The following is a 24,032-nucleotide window of genomic DNA, read 5'->3' on the forward strand; positions in this document are numbered from 1 at the left end:
TTTATTCTCTGGGATCTCTGAAAAAAATATATAATATTTGGGGGATTTAAGTAATTTTCTAGAAAAAAATACTGATTTAAACTTGTAAACAAAAAGCGCAAGAAAAGGCCTGGTCAGCAAATGGTTAGGGAGAGAGAACAGAAAAGCAGGAGAGGTGACAGGACAAACTCTGCTGTCAGGAAAACACAGATGTTCTACATTTCTTTGGACAGTGCCTTATTCTCCCTGATATTCTCTCCTTTTTCTCTCATCAACAGTCTGTGAACTTCAGCACTGTCTGTCAGCCTTCCTCTCTATAACTGAGCCAAGACATACAAGTAAGGCTCGAAATGCAGATATTTTAGTTAAAGTAACATAGTTTTTGAGCCCAAGGATAGGGGGGAGTTTCCAATAAAGAATGGACTGCTCTGGGCTTCAGCAAAATGGCAGCCCCCAGCAAGAAGAAACGGGAGCAATGCTGGAGGCAATTTACAGCACACACTCATTTTGGTACCACAATTATTAATGTGGAATGTATGTTTCTTTGTTAAAGGATACGTTCACTTTAAAAAATTATATTATATTATTATAAATGCACTTTTTTTGCAGGTTAAAAAAATGTTCAACTACTATTTTTTTTTTAAGATACCTGGAAAGCATTGCACCCACAATCAGCATATCGCTGGTGCCATGCAGGGCTCCTGCAGACTATCAGTGTAAGCTGCCTGTCCATACATTGTATGGGCAGGCAGCTTTACACACGGACAGGAAGAATTAATGAACTACCACAGCGCTCAACAGTGACCAGGTAGTTCATTGAGGACTACAAGCTAACAGCCGCAAAAGGGTGTCAGTACCTGTAGTTCATTCATTTACACAACTCTGTAAATAAATGACGCGGCCATGTGGGCAGAGACCCTCACGCAGCTGCGCTCTTCAAAAAGTAATTGGAACATGTTCTCGAAGGTAAAGGTATTATTTAAGGAACATTAATTGCTATCAAACTGTAATGCGTAAAGTTCTGCTTTAATTTGTACAATTTTGTACATATATACAATAGCCTAGCTAAAATATCTTCTATTAACTGTGAGTTCCAAAAAGGCTTGATTACTAATCAAAAATTTGTGAACAGACACACTGGCTAGCTAGATTACTGGAAAAATAAGTAGGACTTTATATGAGACATTATTAAAAAAAAAAAAAAACACAGCATTGGTAAACAGTTATTCACACTATTGGAAGTATAGATGGCTGTTTGGTATACTTAGATTTTTCCAGGTGGTTGACATACATAATTAAGAGAAAAATAACAATGCAAATACCCGATTTACACATTTAGTATTCAATACCCATTAGACATTTGCAATTCGTTTAGTTCCAATAAATTCGGAAATATCCAAATTAACCCGTTTAACGAATTTTTCGGTATATTCTTAAATTCGGAAATTCAATATTTAACAATCCAAAATTTTCAGAAATTCGAAAATCCAAATATAAGAACGAAAATCCAAAACAATTTAAATCCGAATACTCGAAAATCTGAAAATCTGAAATAATAACTATTAATAACTGAACTACAGGTATTACTAACTATTAAATTATAGGTATTGGAATTTCCTTTCAAATTTGGCTGTTAGTGAACATAATGTATACAAATGTATCCAAAGTTACTAATTATCCAAAATAATGAATGCCGCATCTAAACAAATGGAACAAAATTATTATTAATAATAATACGTTTAGATTATTATCATTACTGTTATTTATCAGTATTAATTAGTTACGCTCCATTAGTTTAGATATGGCATTCGTCATTTCGGATAATTCGTAATTTTGGTTATATTCGTATTCGTTACGTTCACTAACAGCCAAATTTGAAAGGAAATTCCAATACCTATAATTTAATAGTTAGTAATAGTCAAGTTATTACTAGTTATTATTTCAGATTTCCGGGTTTTCGAATATAACTATTAATACCGTAACTATTACTAACTATTAAATTATAATTATTGGAATTTTCTTTCAAATTGGCTGTTAGTGAACGTAACGAATACGAATATAACCAAAGTTACGAATTATCGGAACTGACGAATGCTGTATCTAAACTAATGGAGCTTAACTAATTAATAATAATAAATAACAGTAATGATAATCAAAACTTTTTATTATTAATAATAATTCATTTTGTTACATTTATTTAGATGAGGTATTCATTATTTTGGATAATTCGTAACTTTGGATAAATTTGTACAACCCTGGTGAAGCAGTTATTCTTACCCTGGGCAGTTGATTTTTGGATGGTAGGAAGGTATACGCAACTTTGATGACGCCATTACATAAATAATTGGGCAGAGTGTGTTGTACCAGCCCTAACCTGCCAGTAACTGTGCATGTGTCTCTAAGTCGCTAGATATCTGTTTGGAGATTAATCTGCAAGGTTCATGTTAGCATGATGAACGCCTATATGCATTTATCTGATACCTGTAGGGCAGAATTATGCCCTGTATATTCCATCTGTGAATTAACTGGATTTTGCTAGTTAGGCCTCCCAATATATTCATATGTGAATGGACACTCACACATTAATCTTTGTTATTAAAAAATGTATATTCAGTACACTCAGTATATTCAGCATACTGAAAAACTGTTATTCAGAAGCCCAGGGCACTGAAGTGTATCTATGCACAAACTTTTTTTTTTTTTTTGCCCATGAGTTTCTTAAAAGACAAATACTATAAAGCCATCACTGAAGTACTTGTGCGTAAACATGAAATGGCTGCAAAGAGGCTGTGGGAGATACACAGCACTAATGCCCCTTACACATGATCAGAAATTCTGCCAGCAAAAGTCTGATGTGAGCTTTTGGTCAGAAATTCTGATTGTGTGTATGCTCCAGCGGATTTTTGCTGGCAGAATTCCAGCCAGCAAAAGATTGAGAGCAGGTTCTCTATTTTTCGGTCGGAAAAAGTTCCTATCGGAAAATGCGTTCGTCTGTATGAATATGAAATTGGGACGTGCAAAAAATCACGCATGCTCGGAAACAATTTGATGCATGCTCAGAAGTATTGAACTTAATTTTCTCGGCTCGTCGTAGTGTTGTACGTCACCGTGTTCTTGATGGTTGAAAGTTCCGAGAACTTTTGTGTGACCGTGTGTATGCAAGCCAAGCTTTTTCTGACGGAATTTCTGATCATGTGTATGGGGAATTAGACGTAACAAAAGTTGAAAAATGGGTGAAAACTAGTATTTTAGAAATGCCATTTATTGATGATACACAGGCCTTCAACAATCTAAAAGTTGTTCAGCACAAATCATGGACTATGTAATACACCTGTAATCTCTTTCTTATCTCTTGGGTTATTTAGGAAAGCTCTGTGGAGAATCCCGATTGTCATATTTTGGAATATTGATGGAAGAGCACTCCCAAATTGGAAGCTTTTGACCTTGGCCTTAACTTATGACAATAAAAATAAACCTCTCCCTCCTCGTCTATAATGATGGGACCAACTGCATGTAAATTTGATTTAGAGCTTACCGTATATACTCGAGTATAAGCCGACTTTTTCAGCACATTTTTTATCCTGAAAAATCCCCCCTCAGCTTATATTTGAGTGAGGGTCCACTGCTGTGGCATGCAGCTGCAGTCTCAACTGTTCGGCAGCCATCTACTGTAACAAAGCCCCACCTCCTCCTTGTTCATGATATACAGAACACTGAACACTGATACAATGCTAGGGAACTGAATCAGTATTCCATTTATTACGGACGGGGAGGAGGCGGAGCTTTGTTACAGTGGACGACCACCGAACTAAGATTGCAGTTGCATGACACAGTGGGAGACACCCGCTGTTTGTAATCAAAGGTATAGGTGGGCACAGTGAGGCTGCAGATGGGCACAGTGAGGCTGCAAATGGGCACAGTGAGGCTGCAAATGGGCACTGATGATACAGGAGGGCACAGTGAGGATGCATATGGGCACAATGAGGCTGCAAATGGGCACAGTGAGGCTGCAAATGGGCACTGATGATACAGGAGGGCACAGTGAGGCTGCATATGGGCACAATGAGGCTGCAAATGGGCACAGTGAGGTGGCAGATGGGCACAGTGAGGCTGCAGATGGGCACAGTGAGGCTGCAGATGGGCACTGATGATACAGGAAAGAAAAAGCGGCTCCCACTGTGTCAGAAACAGCAGTGTGGTGGTCCCATCCCTAATTATAGAACAAGAAAAACCCTTTGGGACTTTGGCAGACCACCAACACATGCAATGAAACTGTTAAAATATAATGTTTATTCATACAAAAAAGTAAAAACAGACAACTAGAATCTGAACAAATACACAGTACAATGCAAGAAAAAATTATTATTGGAATATCACAACAACACTTGTGCTCTCATGAGGGTAGGACACCCCAAAAGCCGACGCGTTTCCAGTTTTGCTTGAAAACTTTCATCAGGGGTAGAGAGTAAGATGAGATGCAGTGTAATTAAAGCTCATTATAGAGCCAATCCTCAATAGGATGTGAGCATGTAAAATGCAGCTGCAGCTTGGCCCCAAGGACACGGTCCCTAATGAGGAAGTTAGTGCGCCCCTCCACAAAGTATACAGGCTGATCTGAATTCTAAGTTAAGAATCCACCACCTCCTAGTCAGTTATAGGGGGTAAAGTAAAAATCCCCACAAATATGGCCCCCAGGAAGTCCCCTGTTTGTTAGGATCCCTAGTTGGAGACACCATCAATGAGGTCCTGTAAAGCGTGACACCTAGACCAGATGCAGCCTGGTGGGTATGATGCAGGTGGGTACAGTGAGGCTGCAGATGGGCAGTGAGGCTGCAAAAAGGCACAGTGAGGCTGCAGATGGGCACTGATGATACATGTGTGTACAGTTAGGCTGCAGATGGGCACAGTGAGGCTGCAAAAAGGCCCAGTGAGGCTGGAGATGGGCATTGTTTACCAGTAGCTGTTGCATTTCCCACCCTAGGCTTATACTCGAGTTAAAGTGGTTGTAAACCCTTACAAACCACTTTGACCTACAGGTAAGCCTAGATTAAGGCTTACCTGTAGGTCCAAGCAATATCTCCTAAACCTATATGGTTTAGGAGATATTTGCCCGGAAACGGGCACCGCTGTCTACGGCGCATGCGCCGTAGACAGCGGCGCGCAGGCGCACTGAACGCGGCAGTTCCAAAAATGGAGCTGCCGCATTTGTCGACTCCCGTGCGCATGCGCGGGAGTGACGTCATAGCGGCTTCGCCGAATGACAGCGGCGGAGCTGCGAGACGCCACAAGCAAGATGGATGCGGCGGACTACAGGGTACAGCGCGACTTTGCTGGCTCCTGTGTCAGGTAAGTGACACATAATGGGCTACTATGCGATGCATAGTAGTCCATTATGCTTTACCTTTGCAGGGAAAAAAAGAGGAAGTAAACTCATCAGGGTTTACTTCCTCTTTAATACGGTTTTCCAGTTTTTTTATGGTAAAATTAGGTGTCTCAGCTTATATTCATGTTGGCCTATACTCGAGTATATATGGTACTTTAAAGTAGTTGTAAACATCTGATATGAAATATGAACAAAGCATATCCCTCTATAATGTGTACTTGTCTCAGTTAAGAGCACCAAGTGTAATTTCTATCTGCTGCTTCGATTCTCTTCTATCAGCATGAATCACTTCTGAGAAGTTTTCCTGAGACCAAGAGAAAAATTGTGACAGAGGAGGGATCTCCAGCTGAATGACGGCCTCAACTCTGTTCCTTTGAGCTGTTTGAAAGGGGGTGGGGAGTACCTTCCCTCCAATCAGCTCTCAGAGTTCACCTCACTGAGCTCTGCAGGGTGTAATTTCAGCTCTCCACCCCCTTTTTTTTCCAGACAAGCTGTATAAATTCAGCACTTTGAATGGACGTAGAGAAGAGAAGACAGCAGATAGACAGGTACAACTTAAGTAGGAGGATTTGTTTCATCTCTATGTATCGCCTGAGGCCAGTCACTTCACTTGGTATATGTAAGGGTTTACAACCACTTTAAAGTGGTTGTAAAGGCTGATGGTTTTTCCCTTCATGTATTCTATCCTTACTATATAGCTTGTGTGTGTGCCACGTGCTCCTGTGTGATCCTGCATTAGAGCGTGTCATCAAACAGCCTGGGAGAAGAAGGGGGCAGGAAAGTAGAAATATTTCCCTTAAGAATCTCCTAAACAAAGATAAAGAGGAGGGCTCCCCCATGTGGTCAACTTGCAAAGCACATAAGCAAGTCATGAATATAGGAGAAATAACACCCACAAAATATTGACAATTAAAGTGTTTGTTAACCCAGCATTTAAAATCCCTGATGAGCCTACTATACCATGTACTTGTATGAAAAAGTATCCTGTTCTCTTTGTATTGCTTCCTTTGTGTGAAATCCCTGGTGTTCCTGGCAGTCCCTCTGCTTTACTGTTAAAAATTGATCACACTAGGCAGAAGAGCTCACCTTGGTCAGTTCCCTGGGAACTCCGGCTGCTCTCCTCTAGTAATCAGACTTGCCCTGACACTCCCCCCGAACAGCCTTTCATTGGGAAGGTCTGTGTTGCTGTTGCTTCTCCTCCCCCCAGCTCTTATGCAGCTGAAAACAGAGGGAATGTGATCACTTATAAAAAAAGGTAAAAAAAAAAGTATTTATAATGTTTGTTTGTTTTTTTAGATCTACACACAAATGTCTGCCTTTCATTTAAATTTTATACTGAATGGGTTATTTTACAAGGTGATCATTTATAGATGCTACTGCTGCAGAAAATAGCATATTAGTAGTCTCAGTACTTAAAAAGAAGAGGAACCTTAAACCTTCTGGGGATGAACAATAGTGAGTTTCAGAGACAGGCACAGAAAAACTGCATCAGTTCTGGGTTGATAACTTCATAGGGAATCTCCAGACATACTGGCCTGAACGGTATAGCGGAGGGCTGGGTGAACTGAAACAAAAATGGGTAGTCACTGCTAATCGCAGGACTGTTGTAGAGAAAACACCAGCATAGATATTGAACTGGGAATCTGCACTTTTTGGTTAACTGGTGACATTTAAAGGTTTTCTATATCCAGCCTTAATATATATAGTATAAGTAGCTGTAGATGACTAAAGAAACATCCAGGAATTCAGGGTTGCCACACAGAGAACAGCAGTATAAACTGGTAAACCTGTGTTCTGTTGTTAACTGGCGAGACTTTCAGGATTTAATATATCCGGCAGTGGTGGCCCCTCCATTAGGGGTGCAGGGGCACCTCCCCCCAATCCATGCTCCTGGTCCCTAATCTATATGCAGGGTGCCGGACCCAAGCATTTCAATGGGTTTCTTATCTTTTCTGAAGCACATGATTAGAGCCTGAGGCTCTAATTGGCTTCAAAAAAGGGTGGGCTCTGGGCACAGAGCACTGAGCCCACCCAATTGTGTGACATTAGCAAATTAATATGCACTAATGTCTTTCTGCTTCTCCTCCCGGCCAATCAGGAAGCGGGTCCTGAAACCAGATTGGCCAAGGAGTCTTAGGACTCCTGACCAATTGGGCCTCAGGACCCACAGTTCGGCGGCGAGGAGAAGCAATGGCCCCTTGACACTAAACGCCACATTCCAGCCCAACCTGTCCTCCTAGTAGAGCCCATAGCAGAAGCCCAGGCCAGGAGCATGCATTGGCCTGCCAAGGAGGAGATTGCAGCTGCAGATGGAAGGATGAGCGGGAGCCTGAGCAGTGTGAGTACCGAGGCCGGCCTTCCGGGGGGTGGGGGGGCTGGGGATTGCTGGTGGTGGTGTTATGTGCAAATGAGGGGGAGCAGGTGTCTTTGAAGCCCCCCCCCAAAAAAATATATATTTCAGTACCAGCCACCACTGATATACGGCATGAATTTTCCAGTGCTTGTTGGCTAACTGGAAACTTCCAGGATTTAACATATGTGATGTGAATCTGCCAGCAGCTGTTGATAGTAGAAGCTTTTTGGCCGCCAGTCTGAGAATTCAAAGAATTCCTCTGTCCCTCAATGGACAGGAAAGGAATTATGAACCTCATTATTGTTAACTGTAAATGCTAGACCTAGAATTATTCCACTAATTTTGGCATGCACAGTGATACCCAATATGTGATACCTGAAAACATTTAGATTTGAACATGTATCCTAGGTGTATGTAAGCAGTGGGCAGAGGTCCTCCAATTTTTTTATTTTATAAGAATTTAGTATTTAAAACATCTTTTAAATGTTTTTTCATATAATTTTGTTGCTATCACAAAGAGGTTGACAAGCCCTCTATGTGACAACTTTGGGCAGGTGATGAGACATCCAGGGTCTATTAGACCCTGGATGTGTCCCTAGCCCTCTATCCTAGAACCTAGGTCAAGCATTTACTGTACGGAGTAATTTGAGAGCTCTTGTAGCAGAAAACCTCAGGGTTCACTCCACATAGGGGGAATCAGTGTACAGATTTTCACAGATCCTTTGCCGCGGGCCATCCTGGGCAATCTTCAAAGATCCTGGGCTGTTGAGAGATGCAGAAGAGCTCGGGACTGTGTGTGTGATGACACCCAATCACTTCTATAAAAGTAATTGGGTGCCATCAAGTTTATTGACCCCATACCTCACTGTAAAGAGGACCGATCATGGCATATTCCTATTACAAGGGATGTTTACATTCCTTGTAATAGGAATAAAAGTGATCAAAATTTCTATTTTTTTTTTTTTTTTAAAGTGTCAAACAAAAAATTTAAAGTAAAATTAACAATAAAAAAAAAATGTAAAGCGCCCCTCTTCCTGCATGCTCACACGCAGAAGCGAACGCAGACTTAAGTCCCGTCCACATATGAAAACGGTGTTCAAACCCCACATGTGAGGTATCGCCGCGAACGTTAGAGCGAGAGCTGTAACTTAAAACATGTAACCAGTAAAAAAATTTAAAGCATCGCCTATGGGGATTTTTAAACCCCCTGGTGGTATTCCTGAGTCTGGCTCGGGGTGAAAATTTAGTACCATTAGCGGTAACCCCGAGCCAGACTCGGGACCGCATCACTGAATCCAGGAAGAGGTTACTTACCGTATCCCCTGGATCCAGAGATGTCCCCCCGCTGTACGAGCAAGCCGTCCTCCACTTGATCTATCGCATCGCCTGGCTTCGTTCCCTGAGAGCATTGCGACGCATGGGGACGGAGAACGGCACCAAATTCAAAAAGTAAAACACACACATTACATACAGTATAATTTAATCTTACAGATTACATTGCTGTATGTAATTATTTCACATCCCCTTTGTCCCTAGTGGTCTGTCCAGTGCCCTGCATGCAGTTTTATAATATAAAAACTGCTCTTTATGCCTGGAAACTGGAGATTGTCCATAGCAACCAAAACTGTCCCTTTACATCAAAAATGGTTTTAGACCAGCTAGAAAACAGCGATAATAAATTAGAATCACTCGCAGAATTGAGCGATAGCAATTTGTGGGGAGATCCGTCATCAAATACTGAAAAGTAATGACAGTGACAATTCTGCAACTGCGCAAATTTCAGTGTTTTTGATTTGATTACATTATTGAATATTTTTTATTATTGTTATATTATTATTTGGTATAATTATTTATAGTTATTTATTATATTATAATTTATGATTTCATTTTTCAAACTTTATCATACCCGGGATGTCTGCTAGACTCTGGTTTGGACAGATTTAAGTGAGTTATTCCTTAGCCCCTGTACACGCGGTCGAAGATTTCCACAACCAAATCCGTCGTATTTTGTCCGTCGGATTTTGTCCGTCGGATCTTGTCCGAAACTGTTGCATACACACGGTCGGACTAAGTTGTCGAAAAATCCGATCATTCAGAACGTGATGACGTAATTTCGTTACAATGGGACTACGTTCAGGCTAGTAGCCAATAGCTTTGATGTAGGAATTTGATCTGAGCATGCGTGGCACTTGGTCCGATCAAAATTCTCTACACATGATCGGAGTATGTCCGATCGGCTCAGTTGGTCAGGGAAATATTTCCAACGTGTTGGAAAATTGGGTCCGACGGAATCAGTCCGATGCATACCACACACAGTCGGATTATCCGACAACACGGTCCGATAGGACACATTCCGACGGATTCTCCGACCGTGTGTACAAGGGCTAAGAATTACAGGACTACAATATAAAAAAAAAGTGTTTGAAAAATTGCTGCGCAAATGCCGTGCAAGATAAAACGTTGCAACAACTGCCATTGTATTTTCTAGGGTCTTTGCTAAAAAAAAACATATATAATGTTTGGGGGTTCAATGTCATTTTCTAGCGAGAAAATAATGAATTTTACATGTAGAAGAGAAATGTCAGAATTGGCCTGGATAAGAAGTGGTTAAAGTCCCCTCTTTTGCGATATAAGAGAAAATATACCTTTCCTACTGATTGAGAATATGTACTGTAAATGCTTTAGTGTGCATAGTCTGGGTACAGGCTCACTGTAAACTTTAAAGCGGTTATATACCCCCTGAAATTATTATTTTTTTCTCACCTGCAAAGGAAAAGGCATAATGAGCTAGTATGCACCGCATGCTAGCTCATTATGAAATACTTACCTTAGAACGAGGCCCCGACATCTGGCCGATCCATGCCGAGGGTGCTGACATGTTTCCTCTGCGTTTCTTTCCGGGTATCACGGCTCCGGCGCTGTGAGTGGCCGGAGCCGCGATATCGTCACTCCCGCGCATGCGCGTGGGAGATTTCTCTCCGGCAGGGTCCAGCGTCTGCTGGACTTTCTGCCGAGAATCCCCTGTGAGCATGCGCCGCTGCAGTCAGTGGCGCATTGCGAGGGGAATATCTCCTAAACCGTACAGGTTTAGGAGATATTTTCTTTACCTACAGGTAATTTATTATAGGCTTTCCTGTAGGTAAAAGTCCCAAATTTGACTATACAACCACTTTAAAGCAGGCCTTGCAGTAGAAAGTCTGCTTAACATATCTGCAACCCCAGACAACACAGCACAAAGCACACACCATAAATAGGACGTTAAAAGAGGGGAAAAAAGTTATTAAAGAGGAGTTCCCAATTAAGAAAATAAAATTTAAAATCAGCAGCTACAAATACTGCAACTGCTGACTTTTAATAATCAGACACTTACCTGTCCTGGAGTCCAGCGATGCGGGGATCAAAGCCCCACTCGTCCCCCCCTCTGCTTGTCGGTGCTGGCATTTTAACTGTGGGCGCCCAGCTGTGGCTTCACAGCCGGGCACCCACTGCGCATGTGCGAGCTGCGCGCCGTCAGTGGCCGCACAATCATCTGGGACCAGTCACGTGTCCCAGATGATTGACAAGAGGTTGGGGCCGGCACGCCGAGGGAATTTACATCATGGGACCCAGGCACCAAAGGAGGCAGACTACGAGGGACCCCCTAGCAACAGGCATTTAGAGGCGAGTTAAAAAAAAAAAATCTCCAAATGTTTTATTTATTTATTTATTTTTTAAGCACATTAATAAATTTGTGTTTTTTGGGGTGGAACTCCACTTTAAATATACTTGTCCTACCCCTGATCCTGCAAGAATTATAAATATCTTATAGTGAACAAGTGTCTGTCTGCTTGGGACACTCAGCATACCTCGGGATCTCACCAGAAGGATTGTCACATAATTCTCACTATGTACTATGGGTGAAAGGTAAGTATATTTAATATCTATTGTTTCTACTGGATTTTTTTTATGTTAAAGCTGTTATTTATGATGGGGAAGGGCCCTGATGTATTAAATTTGCTGTTTTACTGCAAGATCTACTTTAACAGACAAAGGGGGACATTTATCAATTCTGTCACATAGTAAGGCAGCGACAAATAGGGGCATTAAGTTAATGGGACAGATTTACTTTACAAAGAAATTTAGATTTCCTTTAAGCCATATAATTGTGCAGATGTGCTGGGTGCTCAAACTTTTAAATGTTTATGTCACATCTTTATGAAAAAAACCTATAAAAACCCAACTAACATCAGTTTTTTGATGAGTGGCTTATCTAATGAAAGAAATTACACCAATAACTAGAAAAAATAGGTACTACTCTAGTGAAAATGGCTAACCCAGAGATGTATGAAGGACAGTCAAGGTCAATTGTCGTGCTGTTTAAACTGTAAATTAATTTATGATGTGTTATGATAGATTAAGTAGATATTAATGAACTAGGAAGAGATCATTATTCCTCTGTTCCAACTGTGCTCTCCAAGGATCTAATTTATTGCTGCTTCTTAAATTGTTTTAGATGGTGTAAAATATTAAGGGATAATATTCAGTCTCCTATAATTCTGTTTTCATTACATTTCATGCTGTTTAACTAAAACATTATTTTTTTTTGAACCCTTCATTACACTTTTGACAAATTGCTCCATTTATATACAACATCTGGCTGTTGTCAAAACTAGAAATATGAGTGAAGAGTTTAAATTTACTTTTTTCTGGGAGTTTGTCATACAGGCCCTTATTTAAAATGACTAATTCCATGTTACAATCTCGTGACGCCACCACGTTGTTGGAGAGGAGGACGGGCTCCTGTTTGCCGGCCGGCTTTTTATGTACTGTTTATACAAGCTGTATTTTATCCATCCACATGTAAGTGTGTTACTTTTTCTTTTAATAAATTGTCCAAACGTTATTATGCCATGTTAGCTCCTTTCTTTTTTGGGAATTACTGAGCTCCTTATTGGGACCACGAAGTATATTAGTATCTGGAAGGTACTATTAGGAGATGGAGAGCTGACCCACTAAAAAGGAGGATATCTTTTGATGGGACCCATCGAATATATACAAACGCCCTAATTTGTTTACTTTCTGGTAAGCGCATTGAATATACGGTGACGGGCACTTTATGCGCTTTTTGGATCGTGTTGAATCACTGTGGTGTCACAAACGTTTATCCGGACTCACTTATGAACTTTCTATGATTGGACTTTTTTTTATGATATTTTTACTTTATGTATTGCTGTGTTTTTTATGCACTTAAGGTGTTTTTTTATCGTTATAATCATTTAATGATAATTACTTATATATTTTGTCACTATTTTTTGTTATTTATTTTAGTATAGGGTTGGCGCAGTTTTCCATTTCTGTATATCTGTTTGGTGTTATATCACATCTATTGCTGCTGCCTGTTTCACATATAGTTTATTTGTTTTCACGTTTTTTCCTAGCGCGGCATTATTTTTTCCAATCTCTTCTACCTACCAGAGCCAGCTACACTATTAATACCTAATGGATGGGTGCAGCTCTATAAAATTTCTATTCAGTAGGTCGCCAATCTATATATGTTGTTTTTGACAATGAGCCAGAAGTAAGCTTTCAACATGAAATTAATATGAATTCCCAGGTGACCAGTGAGCTTAGGACAGTGTCCCTGTCCTAAGTGCTAATCAGGAACCGGTCGTCAGACCTTTTAGGGTCATACCCCATTGACAGAAGCTGATTGAATGGCCGGCTTCTGTCTGACCACCTACAGTACACATGGCCCAAATGTTGGCCGTTTCCACTGAACCGGCCGATGCCACTCGACGTTCAGCCTGTGTGTACTACGCTTAAGTAAGGATTTGGGGGCAAAGATGTGATGGCAAAAAGCATTTGGATCTTGATCATTTTGCAGGTAGGATATAGGTGGTTCAGCATCTACTTCCAAGAGAAAAATTTTTTAAATAGCTTCTCTATAGCACTAGGATAGAAATGAAAGCAGGAATCCGTTTTTTCCAAAAGCTTCCAATGCTTCAATGGTTCAGCCCTCTGTACTATTGTCTGCATGGTCAACAAGGTGAAATGCCCTGTACACACGACCGGTTTTCCCCTTGGAATAAACTCTGAAGGTTTTTCCGACGGAGTTACATAGTTACATACAGTGCCTTGCGAAAGTATTCGGCCCCCTTGAACTTTTCAACCTTTTGCCACATTTCAGGCTTCAAACATAAAGATATAACATTTTTATTTTTTGTGAAGAATCACCAACAAGTGGGACACAATTGTGAAGTGGAACAAAATCTATTGGGTTTTTGAAACTTTTTTAACTAATAAAAAAAGGAAAAGTGGGGCGTGCAAAATTATTCGGCCCCCTTGCGTTAATACTTTGTAGAGCCACCTTTTGCTGCGATTACAGCTGCAAGTCGCTTGGGGTATGTCTCTATCAGTTTTGCACATCGAGAGACTGAAATTCTTGCCCATTCTTCCTTGCAAAACAGCTCGAGCTCAGTGAGGTTGGATGGAGAGCATTTGTGAACAGCAGTTTTCAGCTCTTTCCACAGATTCTCGATTGGATTCAGGTCTGGACTTTGACTTGGCCATTCTAACACGTGGATACGTTTATTTGTGAACCATTCCTTTGTAGATTTTGCTGTATGTTTGAGATCACTGTCTTGTTGGAAGATAAATCTCCGTCCCAGTTTCAGGTCTTTTGCAGACTCCAACAGGTTTTCATCCAGAATGGTCCTGTATTTGGCTGCATCCATCTTTCCCTCAATTTTAACCATCTTCCCTGTCCCTGCTGAAGAAAAGCAGGCCCAAACCATGATGCTGCCACCACCATGTTTGACAGTGGGGATGGTGTGTTGAGGGTGATGAGCTGTGTTGCTTTTACGCCAAACATATCGTTTTGCATTGTGGGCAAAAAGTTCGATTTTGGTTTCATCTGACCAGAGCGCACCTTCTTCCACATGTTTGGTGTGTCTCCCAGGTGGCTTGTGGCAAACTTTAGACAAGACTTTTTATGGATATCTTTGAGAAATGTCTTTCTTCTTGCCACTCTTCCATAAAGGCCAGATTTGTGCAGTGTACGACTGATTGTTGTCCTATGGACAGACTCTCCCACCTCAGCTGTAGTTCTCTGCAGTTCATCCAGAGTGATCATGGGCCTCTTGGCTGCATCTCTGATCAGTCTTCTCCTTGTCTGAGCTGAAAGTTTAGAGGGACGGCCAGGTCTTGGTAGATTTGCAGTGGTCTGATACTCCTTCCATTTCAAAATGATCGCTTGCACAGTGCTCCTTGGGATGTTTAAAGCTTGGGAAATCTTTTTGTATCCAAATCCGGCTTTAAACTTCTCCACAACAGTATTACGGACCTGCCTGGTGTGTTCCTTGGTCTTCATGAAACTTCTGGAGTGAGTTTGCTGCACTGAAAGTAAAGGGGCCGAATAATTTTGCACGCACCACTTTTCAGTTTTTTATTTGCTAAAAAAGTTAAAAATATCCAATAGATTTCGTTCCACTTCACAATTGTGTCCCACTTGTTGGTGATTCTTCACAAAAAATTAAAATTTTATATCTTTATGTTTGAAGCCTGAAATGTGGCAAAAGGTTGAAAAGTTCAAGGGGGCCGAATACTTTCGTAAGGCACTGTAGTTGGTGAGGTTGAAAAAAGACACAAGTCCATCAAGTCCAACCTAAGTGTGTGATAATATGTCAGTATTACATTGTATATCCCTGTATGTTGCAGTCGTTCAGGTGCTTATCTAATGGTTTCTTGAAACGATCAATGCCCCCCTGCTGAGACCACCGTGGGAATTCCACATCCTTGCCACTCTTACAATAAAGAACACTCTATGTAGTTTAAGGTTAAACCTCTTTTCTTCTAATTTTAATGAGTGGCCACAAGTCTTGTTAAACTCCCTTTTGTGAAAAAGTTTTATCCCTATTGTGGGGTCACCAGTATGGTATTTGTATATTGAAATCATATCCCCTCTCAAGCGTCTCTTCTCCAGAGAGAATAAGTTCAGGGCTCGCAACCTTTCCTCATAACTAATATTCTCCAGACCCTTTATTCGATGTGTTGCCCTTCTTTGTACTCACTCCATTTCCAGTACATCCTTCCTGAGGACTGGTGCCCAGAACTGGACAGCATACTCCAGGTGCGGCCTGACCAGAGTCTTGTAGAGCGGGAGAATTATCATTTTATCTCTGGAGTTGATCCCTTTTTAATGCATGCCAATACTCTGTTTGCTTTTCTAGCAGCTTGGCATTGCATGCCATTACTGAGCCTCTCATCTACTAGGACCCCCAGGTCCTTTTCCATCCTAGATTCCTCCAGAGCCCCCCCCCCCCCCCCCCAGTGTATAGATTGCATTCACATTTTTGCCACCCAAATGCATTATTTTCCATTTTTCTACACTGAACCTCATTTGTCATGTAGTTGCCCATCCCATTAATTTGTTCAGATCTTTTTGCAAGGTTTCCACATCCTGCGGAGAAGATATTGCCCTGCTTAGCTCAGTATCGTCCGCAAATACAGAGATTGAACTGTTTACCCCATCCTCCAGGTCGTTTATGAACAAATTAAATAGGATTGGTCCCAGCACAGAACCCTGGGGGACCCCACTACCCACCCCTGACCATTTCGAGTACACCCCATTTATCCCCACCCTCTGAACTTGCCCTTGTAACCAGTATTCAATCCATGTACTCACCCTATGGTCCATGCCAACAGACCTTATTTTATACAGTAAACGTTTATGGGGAACTGTGTCAAATGCTTTCACAAAATCCAGATACACCACGTCTATGGGCCTTCCTTTATCTAGCTGGCAACTCACCTCCTCATAGAAGCTTAGTAGATTGGTTTGGCAAGAGCGATTCTTTCATGAATCCATGCTGAATCCATGCTGAGGAGAACAATGAATTCAATACCTTTGCCATCTCCCCATTCTTTGTAACCAGATGTCCTTCCTCATTCTTTATGGGGCCAATGTGGTCTGTCCTCCCTTTTTTACTGTTTACATACTTAAAGAATTTTTTGAGATTTTTTTTTTGCTCTCCTCTGCTATGTGTCTTTCATGTTCTATCTTAGCCGTCCTTTTTGCACTTACATATCTTGTTGTATTCTTTATAAAGTCTGAATGCTGATGATGATCCCTCAACCTTAGTATTTTTTGAAGTCCTTCTCCTTTGCTTTTATATGCATTTTTACATTGAAGTTAAGCCATCCAGGACTTTTGTTCGCTCTTTTAAATTCATTACCCAATGGGATGCATTGGCTAATGCCCTTATTTGATATGCTCTTAAAGCAAACCCATCTCTCCTCCGCGTTCTTTGTTCCTAAGATTTTATCCCAATTTATGCCTTCTAGTAAGGTTCATAGTTTAGGGAAGTTGGCTCTTTTGAAATTCAGTGTCTTTGTATTCCCATTATGTTTCCTATTTGTGTGATTTATATGGAAGCCAATTGACCTGTGATTGCTGTTCCCTAAATTGCCCCGTATTTCCACATTCGTGATCAGGTCCGTATTGTTGGTAATCAGTAGATCCAGTAACGCTTTATGTCTACTTGGTGCGTCTACCATTTGATTCATAAAATTGTCCTGCAAGACATTTCCCTCCACCCAGTCTATGTCTGGATAATTAAAATCCCCCATTATGATAACACTTCTCATCCTTGCTGCTAATCCAAATTTTAATAGGAGATCTGTCTCTCCTTCCTCCCCTCCTTCAGGTTAGGGGGTCTATAGCATACTCCCAGTGTTATTTTCCCCTTCATCCCTTTGGAGCTCTACCCATAAGGATTCCACCTCCTCCCTAGCTCCCTTAGTAATGTTATATCTCACATTCACTTGTACATTATTCTTGATATATAGGCATACCCCTCCCCCTTTTTTACCCTCTCTATCCTTGCGATAAAGGGTATACCCTTGAATGTTTGCCAGCCCATCATGAGAGCTGTTGAATCAGGTCTCTGAAATTCCCCAAAATCCAAATGCACTGACTATCTCTACCTCTGGACCCTCCCCCGATTGCCTAGTTTAAAAACCCCTCTATCTTTTCGGCCATCTTCGTTCCCAGCTGATCTGCACTCTCCTCATTTAGGTGCAGTCTGTCCCTTCTATAGTACCGGTTATCGACTGAGAAGTCGTCCCAGTCCTCCAGGAACCCAAACCCCTCCTTACTACATCAGCTCTTAAGTCACTTGTTTACTTCCCTAATCTCCCCCTGAATTCCACTGAAACTGTCTTGTGTACACACGATCACACCAAAGTCTGATCATCAAGAACATGCTGATGTACAAAACGTACGATGGGACTAGAAAAAGGAAGTTCAATAGCCAGTAGCCAATAGCTTCCATCTCGTACTTCCTTTAGAGCATGCGTCATTTTTGGTTCGTCAGAACAGCATACAGATGAGCGGTTTTCCCGATAGGAATTGGTTCGGAAATATTTAGAACATGTTCTATTTCTAGGTCCGTCAGAATTTTCGGAAAAAAAAAAGTCAGATGAGGCATACACACGATCGGAATATACGATGAAAAGCTTCCGTCTGACTTTTTCTGTTGGACATTCCACCCGTGTGTACGCGGAAACAGAGTAATTGGGGAGAAGTGGATCTTGGTGAATTGTGAATACTAGGTAGAAAGGCTGATAAAGCACCACATGGCTCAAGGTGGTTGTAAAACCCTTACATATACTCAGTGCAGTGACTGGCCTCAAATGAAACAAATCCTCCTACATAAGTTGTATTTGTCTATCTGCTGTCTTCTCTTCTCTACAACTGTTCAAAGTGCTGAATTTTAAAGCTTGTCTGAGTTTTTTTTTTAAATGAGGCGGAGAGCTGAAGTTACACTCACCAGGGTTTACTTCCTCTTTAAATATTCACAGTGCTGGAGGAATATGTAAGTGAATCTATAGACTAATTACTTCAATGAAAGCGAATTAGAGTCAGTAGTTTCCACATCTGGCGTACAATTAATGAAATTAGTTTGGAGGTGTGGGTTACAGCTACTTTGATTGATTAAAGACACTCCAATATTTTAAGATTACTGTTCATAAGAAGCATCAGCTGATGTGAACCATGCCTTGCAAAAAGTAGACATACGATTAAGAGTAGTTAATCTGCATAAGACTGGAAAGTGATACAAAGCAAGCTCAAAGTGTTTTGCCATCCATCGGTCGACAGTTAGACAAATTTTCAATAAATAGGGACAGTTTAGTACTGTGGTTACTCTTCCTAGAAGTGGGCGCCCAACCAAAATGACTCTCAAGGCCCAACATAGAATCCTCAATGGGGTAAATAAGAACCCATGAGTAACAGCTAAAGACTTGGAGATATCACGGGAACTGGCAAACATCCTTGTTCATGAGTCTACCATACATAAGTCTTTGAACAGCCTGGGTGTCCATGTGTCAATATCGAGGTAAGGAGGCCGAGATGCTGAGAGGGCTCCCCTTGCGGCCGAGTGCAGTACAACCCTGAAGGTGACACAGGGATGCAGTGCCCACAGTAGCACAGGTTGCCGGGTAGCAGCAGCAGGTGGAAAGCTGAGTAGACAGTCTCTGGAGGCAACTGTGCAAGGAAGTCCAAGGCAGGGTCAGGGTCAAGCCGAAGGTCAAACACGGGAGATCAATCCGGAGGTGAGAGCAATGGATCCTGAGCTGGAGACCAGGAAACGGGAGCCAAGCCAAGCCGAGGTCGGGTGCCGGGAGCAGACAAGGAGTATCAGGGACAAGCCAGAAGTCGGAGCCAGGAGAGTAGCAGAAGCAGGTCAAACAAGCCGGGTCGGTAAACAGGAGATCAGACAGCAGGGATAACAGGCACAGGTACTCAGGAGAAGCTGATGATAAACCAGCAATGCGGCACTGTCAGGTGAACGTTTAAATAGGCACGGCGCTTGGGTTACGTCATGAGCGCGCCATCGCGTTCGTACGCCTACGACGTGTAACATTATGCGTTCGTCCTACCCCGCGTACTCGCACTTGAACAGAAGCTACATCAGGCGTTCGTCCGGGAATCACATTGCGTCTTCGTGAGCGCTGACGCGCGTTAACACGATCGTATGTTCCGAGGTAACGCCTATTTCCCTGACACCATGTCAGTGAACCATTGAGGAAGCCACTGCTCTATAAAAAAAAAAGTGTTCTCCAACTTTTTCAGAGACCACACTGGTTGAAATCAGAAATCACTGATGAAACGATCATAATGTAGGACTTGTCGATATATTATTTCAAAGATCAACTGGCAAATAATATTTTGGTAGGGACATGCTCTCTGCGTTGTTGGTGGTATACTCAAGCATGACTTGGGCTTCAGAATGTGGGAACAGAAACAAAGTTGAAGGCATTATGAACTAGGCAACAGCCTCATGCCCACTGATGGAAAAATATATATATTTCAGAGAGTGAGAGAATTGGGGATTGCAGTTACAGAAACTATTTGCCCTCCTCCTGAGGGATGACATGACATGACATGCAGGCCCAAAAAAAAAGTGAAACGCATGAACTATTACTTAGCGAATAAGGTTCGCACACTTAAAAACTCATAAAAAGCTCTTGATGAAGTCTCCAAATATACTCCTTAAAGCTGGCCATACATTTTACACTTTTCTTATTCAATTTGCTTTAAATTTACCTTCCACTATGTAGTACAAGAGTCTGCGTGATTGTATCCAAATTGAAAGTGTTTAGGTTTGACCTGATATTATATGGTTTCATTTCAAAACTTGAATCTTCTTCCGATGAGGCCATTCCTTTGTTGATTTGGAGGTATGCTTGGGTTGTTGTCATGCTGAAAGATGAAGTTCCTCTTCACGTTCAGCTTTCTTGCAGAAACCTGGTATATGGAATTCATAATTCCCTCTACCTTGACTAAGCCCCCTGTTCCAGCTGAAGAAAAACTGCCCCAAAGCATGATGCTGCCACCACCATGCTTCACTGTGTGTATGGTGTTCTTTTAGTGATGTACAGTGTTGTTTTTGCGCCAAACATATCTTTTGGAATTATGACCAAAAAGTTCAACCTTGGTTTTATCAGACCATAACACATTTTCCCACATGCTTTTGGGAGACTTAAATTTAGCAAAATTTAGCCAGGTTTGGATGTTTTTTCTTTGTGAGAAAAGGCTTCCGTCTTGCCACTCTACCCCATAGCCCAGAAGATTACGGGAGATTGTTGTCACATGTACCATACCGCCAGTACTTGCCAGATATTCCTGCCGCTCCTTTAATGTTGCTGTAGGCCTCTCATTTTTTTACATGGCAGAAACCTGACATTTTAACAGGGGTGTGTAGACTTTTTTATTGTGACGGTACGTGAGGTGAGATACACGATAATAGGTACATTTCGCCTCGGATTCGTTTCATTGTAAGGGACTGAACCAGAATCCGGCCCGGTTTTTCCAGCCTCTGTGGCAGGCTGGGTTCCGGTGAGGATATTCGGGTCCACTGGAGTCCACAGCAGGTCGCTCTGGTTTTGAGACTCAGGAAGGAACCTTAATGAGAAGAGCTCTGGCTGTTGGACTTAAAAAGGCTTGCTTTTCCGCCTGTTTTGTGGGTGACGAGGACCAGCGCCAGACGGCAAGGATTTAATTTACTGTTTGCTTGTTTGTTTTTACTTTGCAAACCTCCTGCAAATAAACCTGGCATCTTGAAGAAAGTGCCCGTTTGCTGACTGTCATTCAGAAAAGGTGATCCCCACGAGCTAATTCCCCCACACTATCCACAGTATTTAAGTGAAAAAACAACAACATTATTTTAAGGATTTTGCCGAAACAGGGCAGGCAGGCTGAGATGTTTGATGCAAAAAATACAAACTGATAGAAACCATGAATTTTGCAAAGTTAGGCACCCCTTTTCATTTTTTCTTATAAACATCTGCTCAAAAAACTATGGAGAGTTCTCCCTTAAAACAATTCATTCAGTAAGAAGAATGATATGTAAAGTCTATGGCATAGAAGGCAACACAAGTCATCGGATTCTTCAAAAAGTACCCGTCAATATTGCAGTTACACTCACCTTTTCCCACTCATCTGTTCCTTTAGCTTACTGTACATTTCTAAGGCTAAAACAGACATGAAAAAGTAACAAATTAAACAATGACACAATCAATATCATTTTGTACTTGCATTATATTTTAAAAAGAACATTTTTCTAAAAAGCTAAACCATATTCCATTAACCACTTTGCCCCCTCATAGTTTTAGAGTTTTGAATAATCTAGGTATCAGGACTATTGTATGTCCTTATACCTATAGCAGTGGGGAATGGTAACAAAACCAACATTGGGTTCCTCTAGTTATAATGTAACCTAGTAATCCCCAAATAACTCAACACTATGACTGCTGGCCCAGGAAACATTTTACAAGTCATGAAACTATAGCAAGGGTAATACCAAGCTCTAATATTTTCACCTCAGATAATTGAAGGCAGTAGGACCCTAGCCACACAAACTGGGAGGCGCTTGACGCGCCTTCTAACAAAGCGTAGACTGTTACTTTTTCTTCCCTAATTAACACATGCCTTTTCTGGGCCTCTGAAGCATAATGCAAGCTTTCCTCCCAGGGGTACCAAGCTAATGCAAGAGCTGGTCATCAGTGGTAAAAGTTCATCAGTACTTTTTATTACCGAATATCAACAAATTAACTATTTGCAATATTAAAACCATGTAAACATCTACTGTTCACAGCAGCAACTCTTGGCAATAACATTCTTTTTGTTTGTGCAAGCATAAAGAACTGACTCCTAATACAATTCCACTGAACACCATCTGCCACTTAAAATTACTATATTTCCCAATGTAATTACAGAAAATCGACATCCCTTTCTTTGAAAAAAAAATGATTTTTGTACTTACTGTAAAATCCATTTCTCAGACTTCATTGAGGGACCTCAGATTTAGAGACAATTGGGTTGTACTGTCAACTACCCTCACCCTCCCCAACTCCTGACATGCCTCAGTATTGTAGAAAAGCAAGATCACGGACCTAGAGGGGTGGGACCCACAGGGGTTGAACAAAATAGGGAAACACTACATGATTTGCACGTTTCATGTTGAAAGTGGAAGTGATGTAGCATGGGACTGTAGGCGGCATAAACTCCAAACATACAAAGACCACCAGACACACCAAATGGTAGCCTTGTTTATTGGTTTATACAAATATAAAAATTAACAATTCACTAAAACTCTTATAACCGCTTCCGCCCCAGAAGATTTTACCCCCTTCCTGACCAGAGCACTTTTTGCGATTCGGCACTGGTTCGCTTTAACTGACAATTGCGCCGTGGCTCCCAAACAAAATTTACATAATTTTTTTCCCACAAATAGAGCTTTCTTTTGGTGGTATTTGATCACCCCTGCGGGTTTTTCTTTTTTGCGCTATAAACAAAAAAAGAGCGTCAATTTTGAAACAAAACGCATTCTTTTTTACATTGTGCTATAATAAATATCCCTCAAAAAATATATAAAAAAAACATTTTTTTTCCTCAGTTTAGGCCAATACGTATTCTTCTACATATTTTTGGTTAAAAACGCAACCATCGTTTATTGATTGGTTTGCGCAAAAGTTATAGCGTTTACAAAATAGAGAGTAGTTTTATGGCATTTTTATTAATATTTTTTTTTTACTAGTAATGGTCGGTGATTAGCAATTTTTATCGTGACTGTGACATTATGGCAGACACATTAAACATTTTTGACACATTTTTGGGACCATTGTCATTTATACAGCAATCAGTGCTATACAAATGCACTGATTCCTGTGTAAATGACACTGGCAGTGAAGGGGTTAACCACTAGGGGGCAGTGTAAGGGTTAAGTGTGTCCTGGGGAGTGTTTCTAAATGTGGGGGGGGGTGTGGCTACGTGTGACATGTCACTGATCTCTGCTCCCGATCACAGGGAGCAGAGATCAGTGACCCTGTCACTAGGCAGAATGGGGAGATGCTTGTTTAAATTAGCATCTCCCCGTTCTTCCTCCCTGTAAGGCAATCACGGGTATCCCTGGGGCGTTCGAGTCCATGGGACCAGCGACCCGACTCATGGAGGTCACGGACGGCGCGCATGCGATGGCATGGCGGCAAACTTAAAGGGACGTACAGGTACGCCCATTTGCCCAGCTATGCCATTCTGACGATGTACATCGGCGTGCGGCGGTCAGGATTCGGTTAATCAATAAATACTTTAAATACTTTTAAACAAAATCAGCGGAGCTCTCTTTAAGTATCCCTCTGGTAACTGCCAAAGGCCCCCTTAGCCTCCTGCTTAAACAGGGGTTGACCATGTGCACACCATGGTGCAGACAGTGTTTCCCGAAGAAAGCACCATTTACCAAGATTAGCGGTGTCAAATTGTGGTTGAAGGAACATGCA

At 41.4% G+C, this 24,032-nt stretch overlaps 1 protein-coding gene across 7 annotated transcripts in view; it reads right to left on the reverse strand.

Moving 5' to 3' along the window:
* Positions 1 to 24,032, reverse strand: part of EXOC6 (exocyst complex component 6) — a 458,527-nt gene that overhangs the window by 273,808 nt on the left and 160,687 nt on the right. For all 7 annotated transcript variants that reach the window (XM_077455211.1, XM_077455209.1, XM_077455210.1 and 4 more), the window contains exon 5: positions 21,683 to 21,728. In XM_077455211.1, the coding sequence (XP_077311337.1) occupies positions 21,683 to 21,728 (46 nt within the window). The remainder of the gene's footprint in view (positions 1 to 21,682; positions 21,729 to 24,032) is intronic.

The sequence above is a fragment of the Lithobates pipiens genome, unplaced genomic scaffold (assembly GCF_037356315.1).
Source record: "Lithobates pipiens isolate NorthernLeopardFrog02 unplaced genomic scaffold, aLitPip1_a1.2 Scaffold_25, whole genome shotgun sequence".
NCBI lineage: Eukaryota > Metazoa > Chordata > Amphibia > Anura > Ranidae > Lithobates > Lithobates pipiens.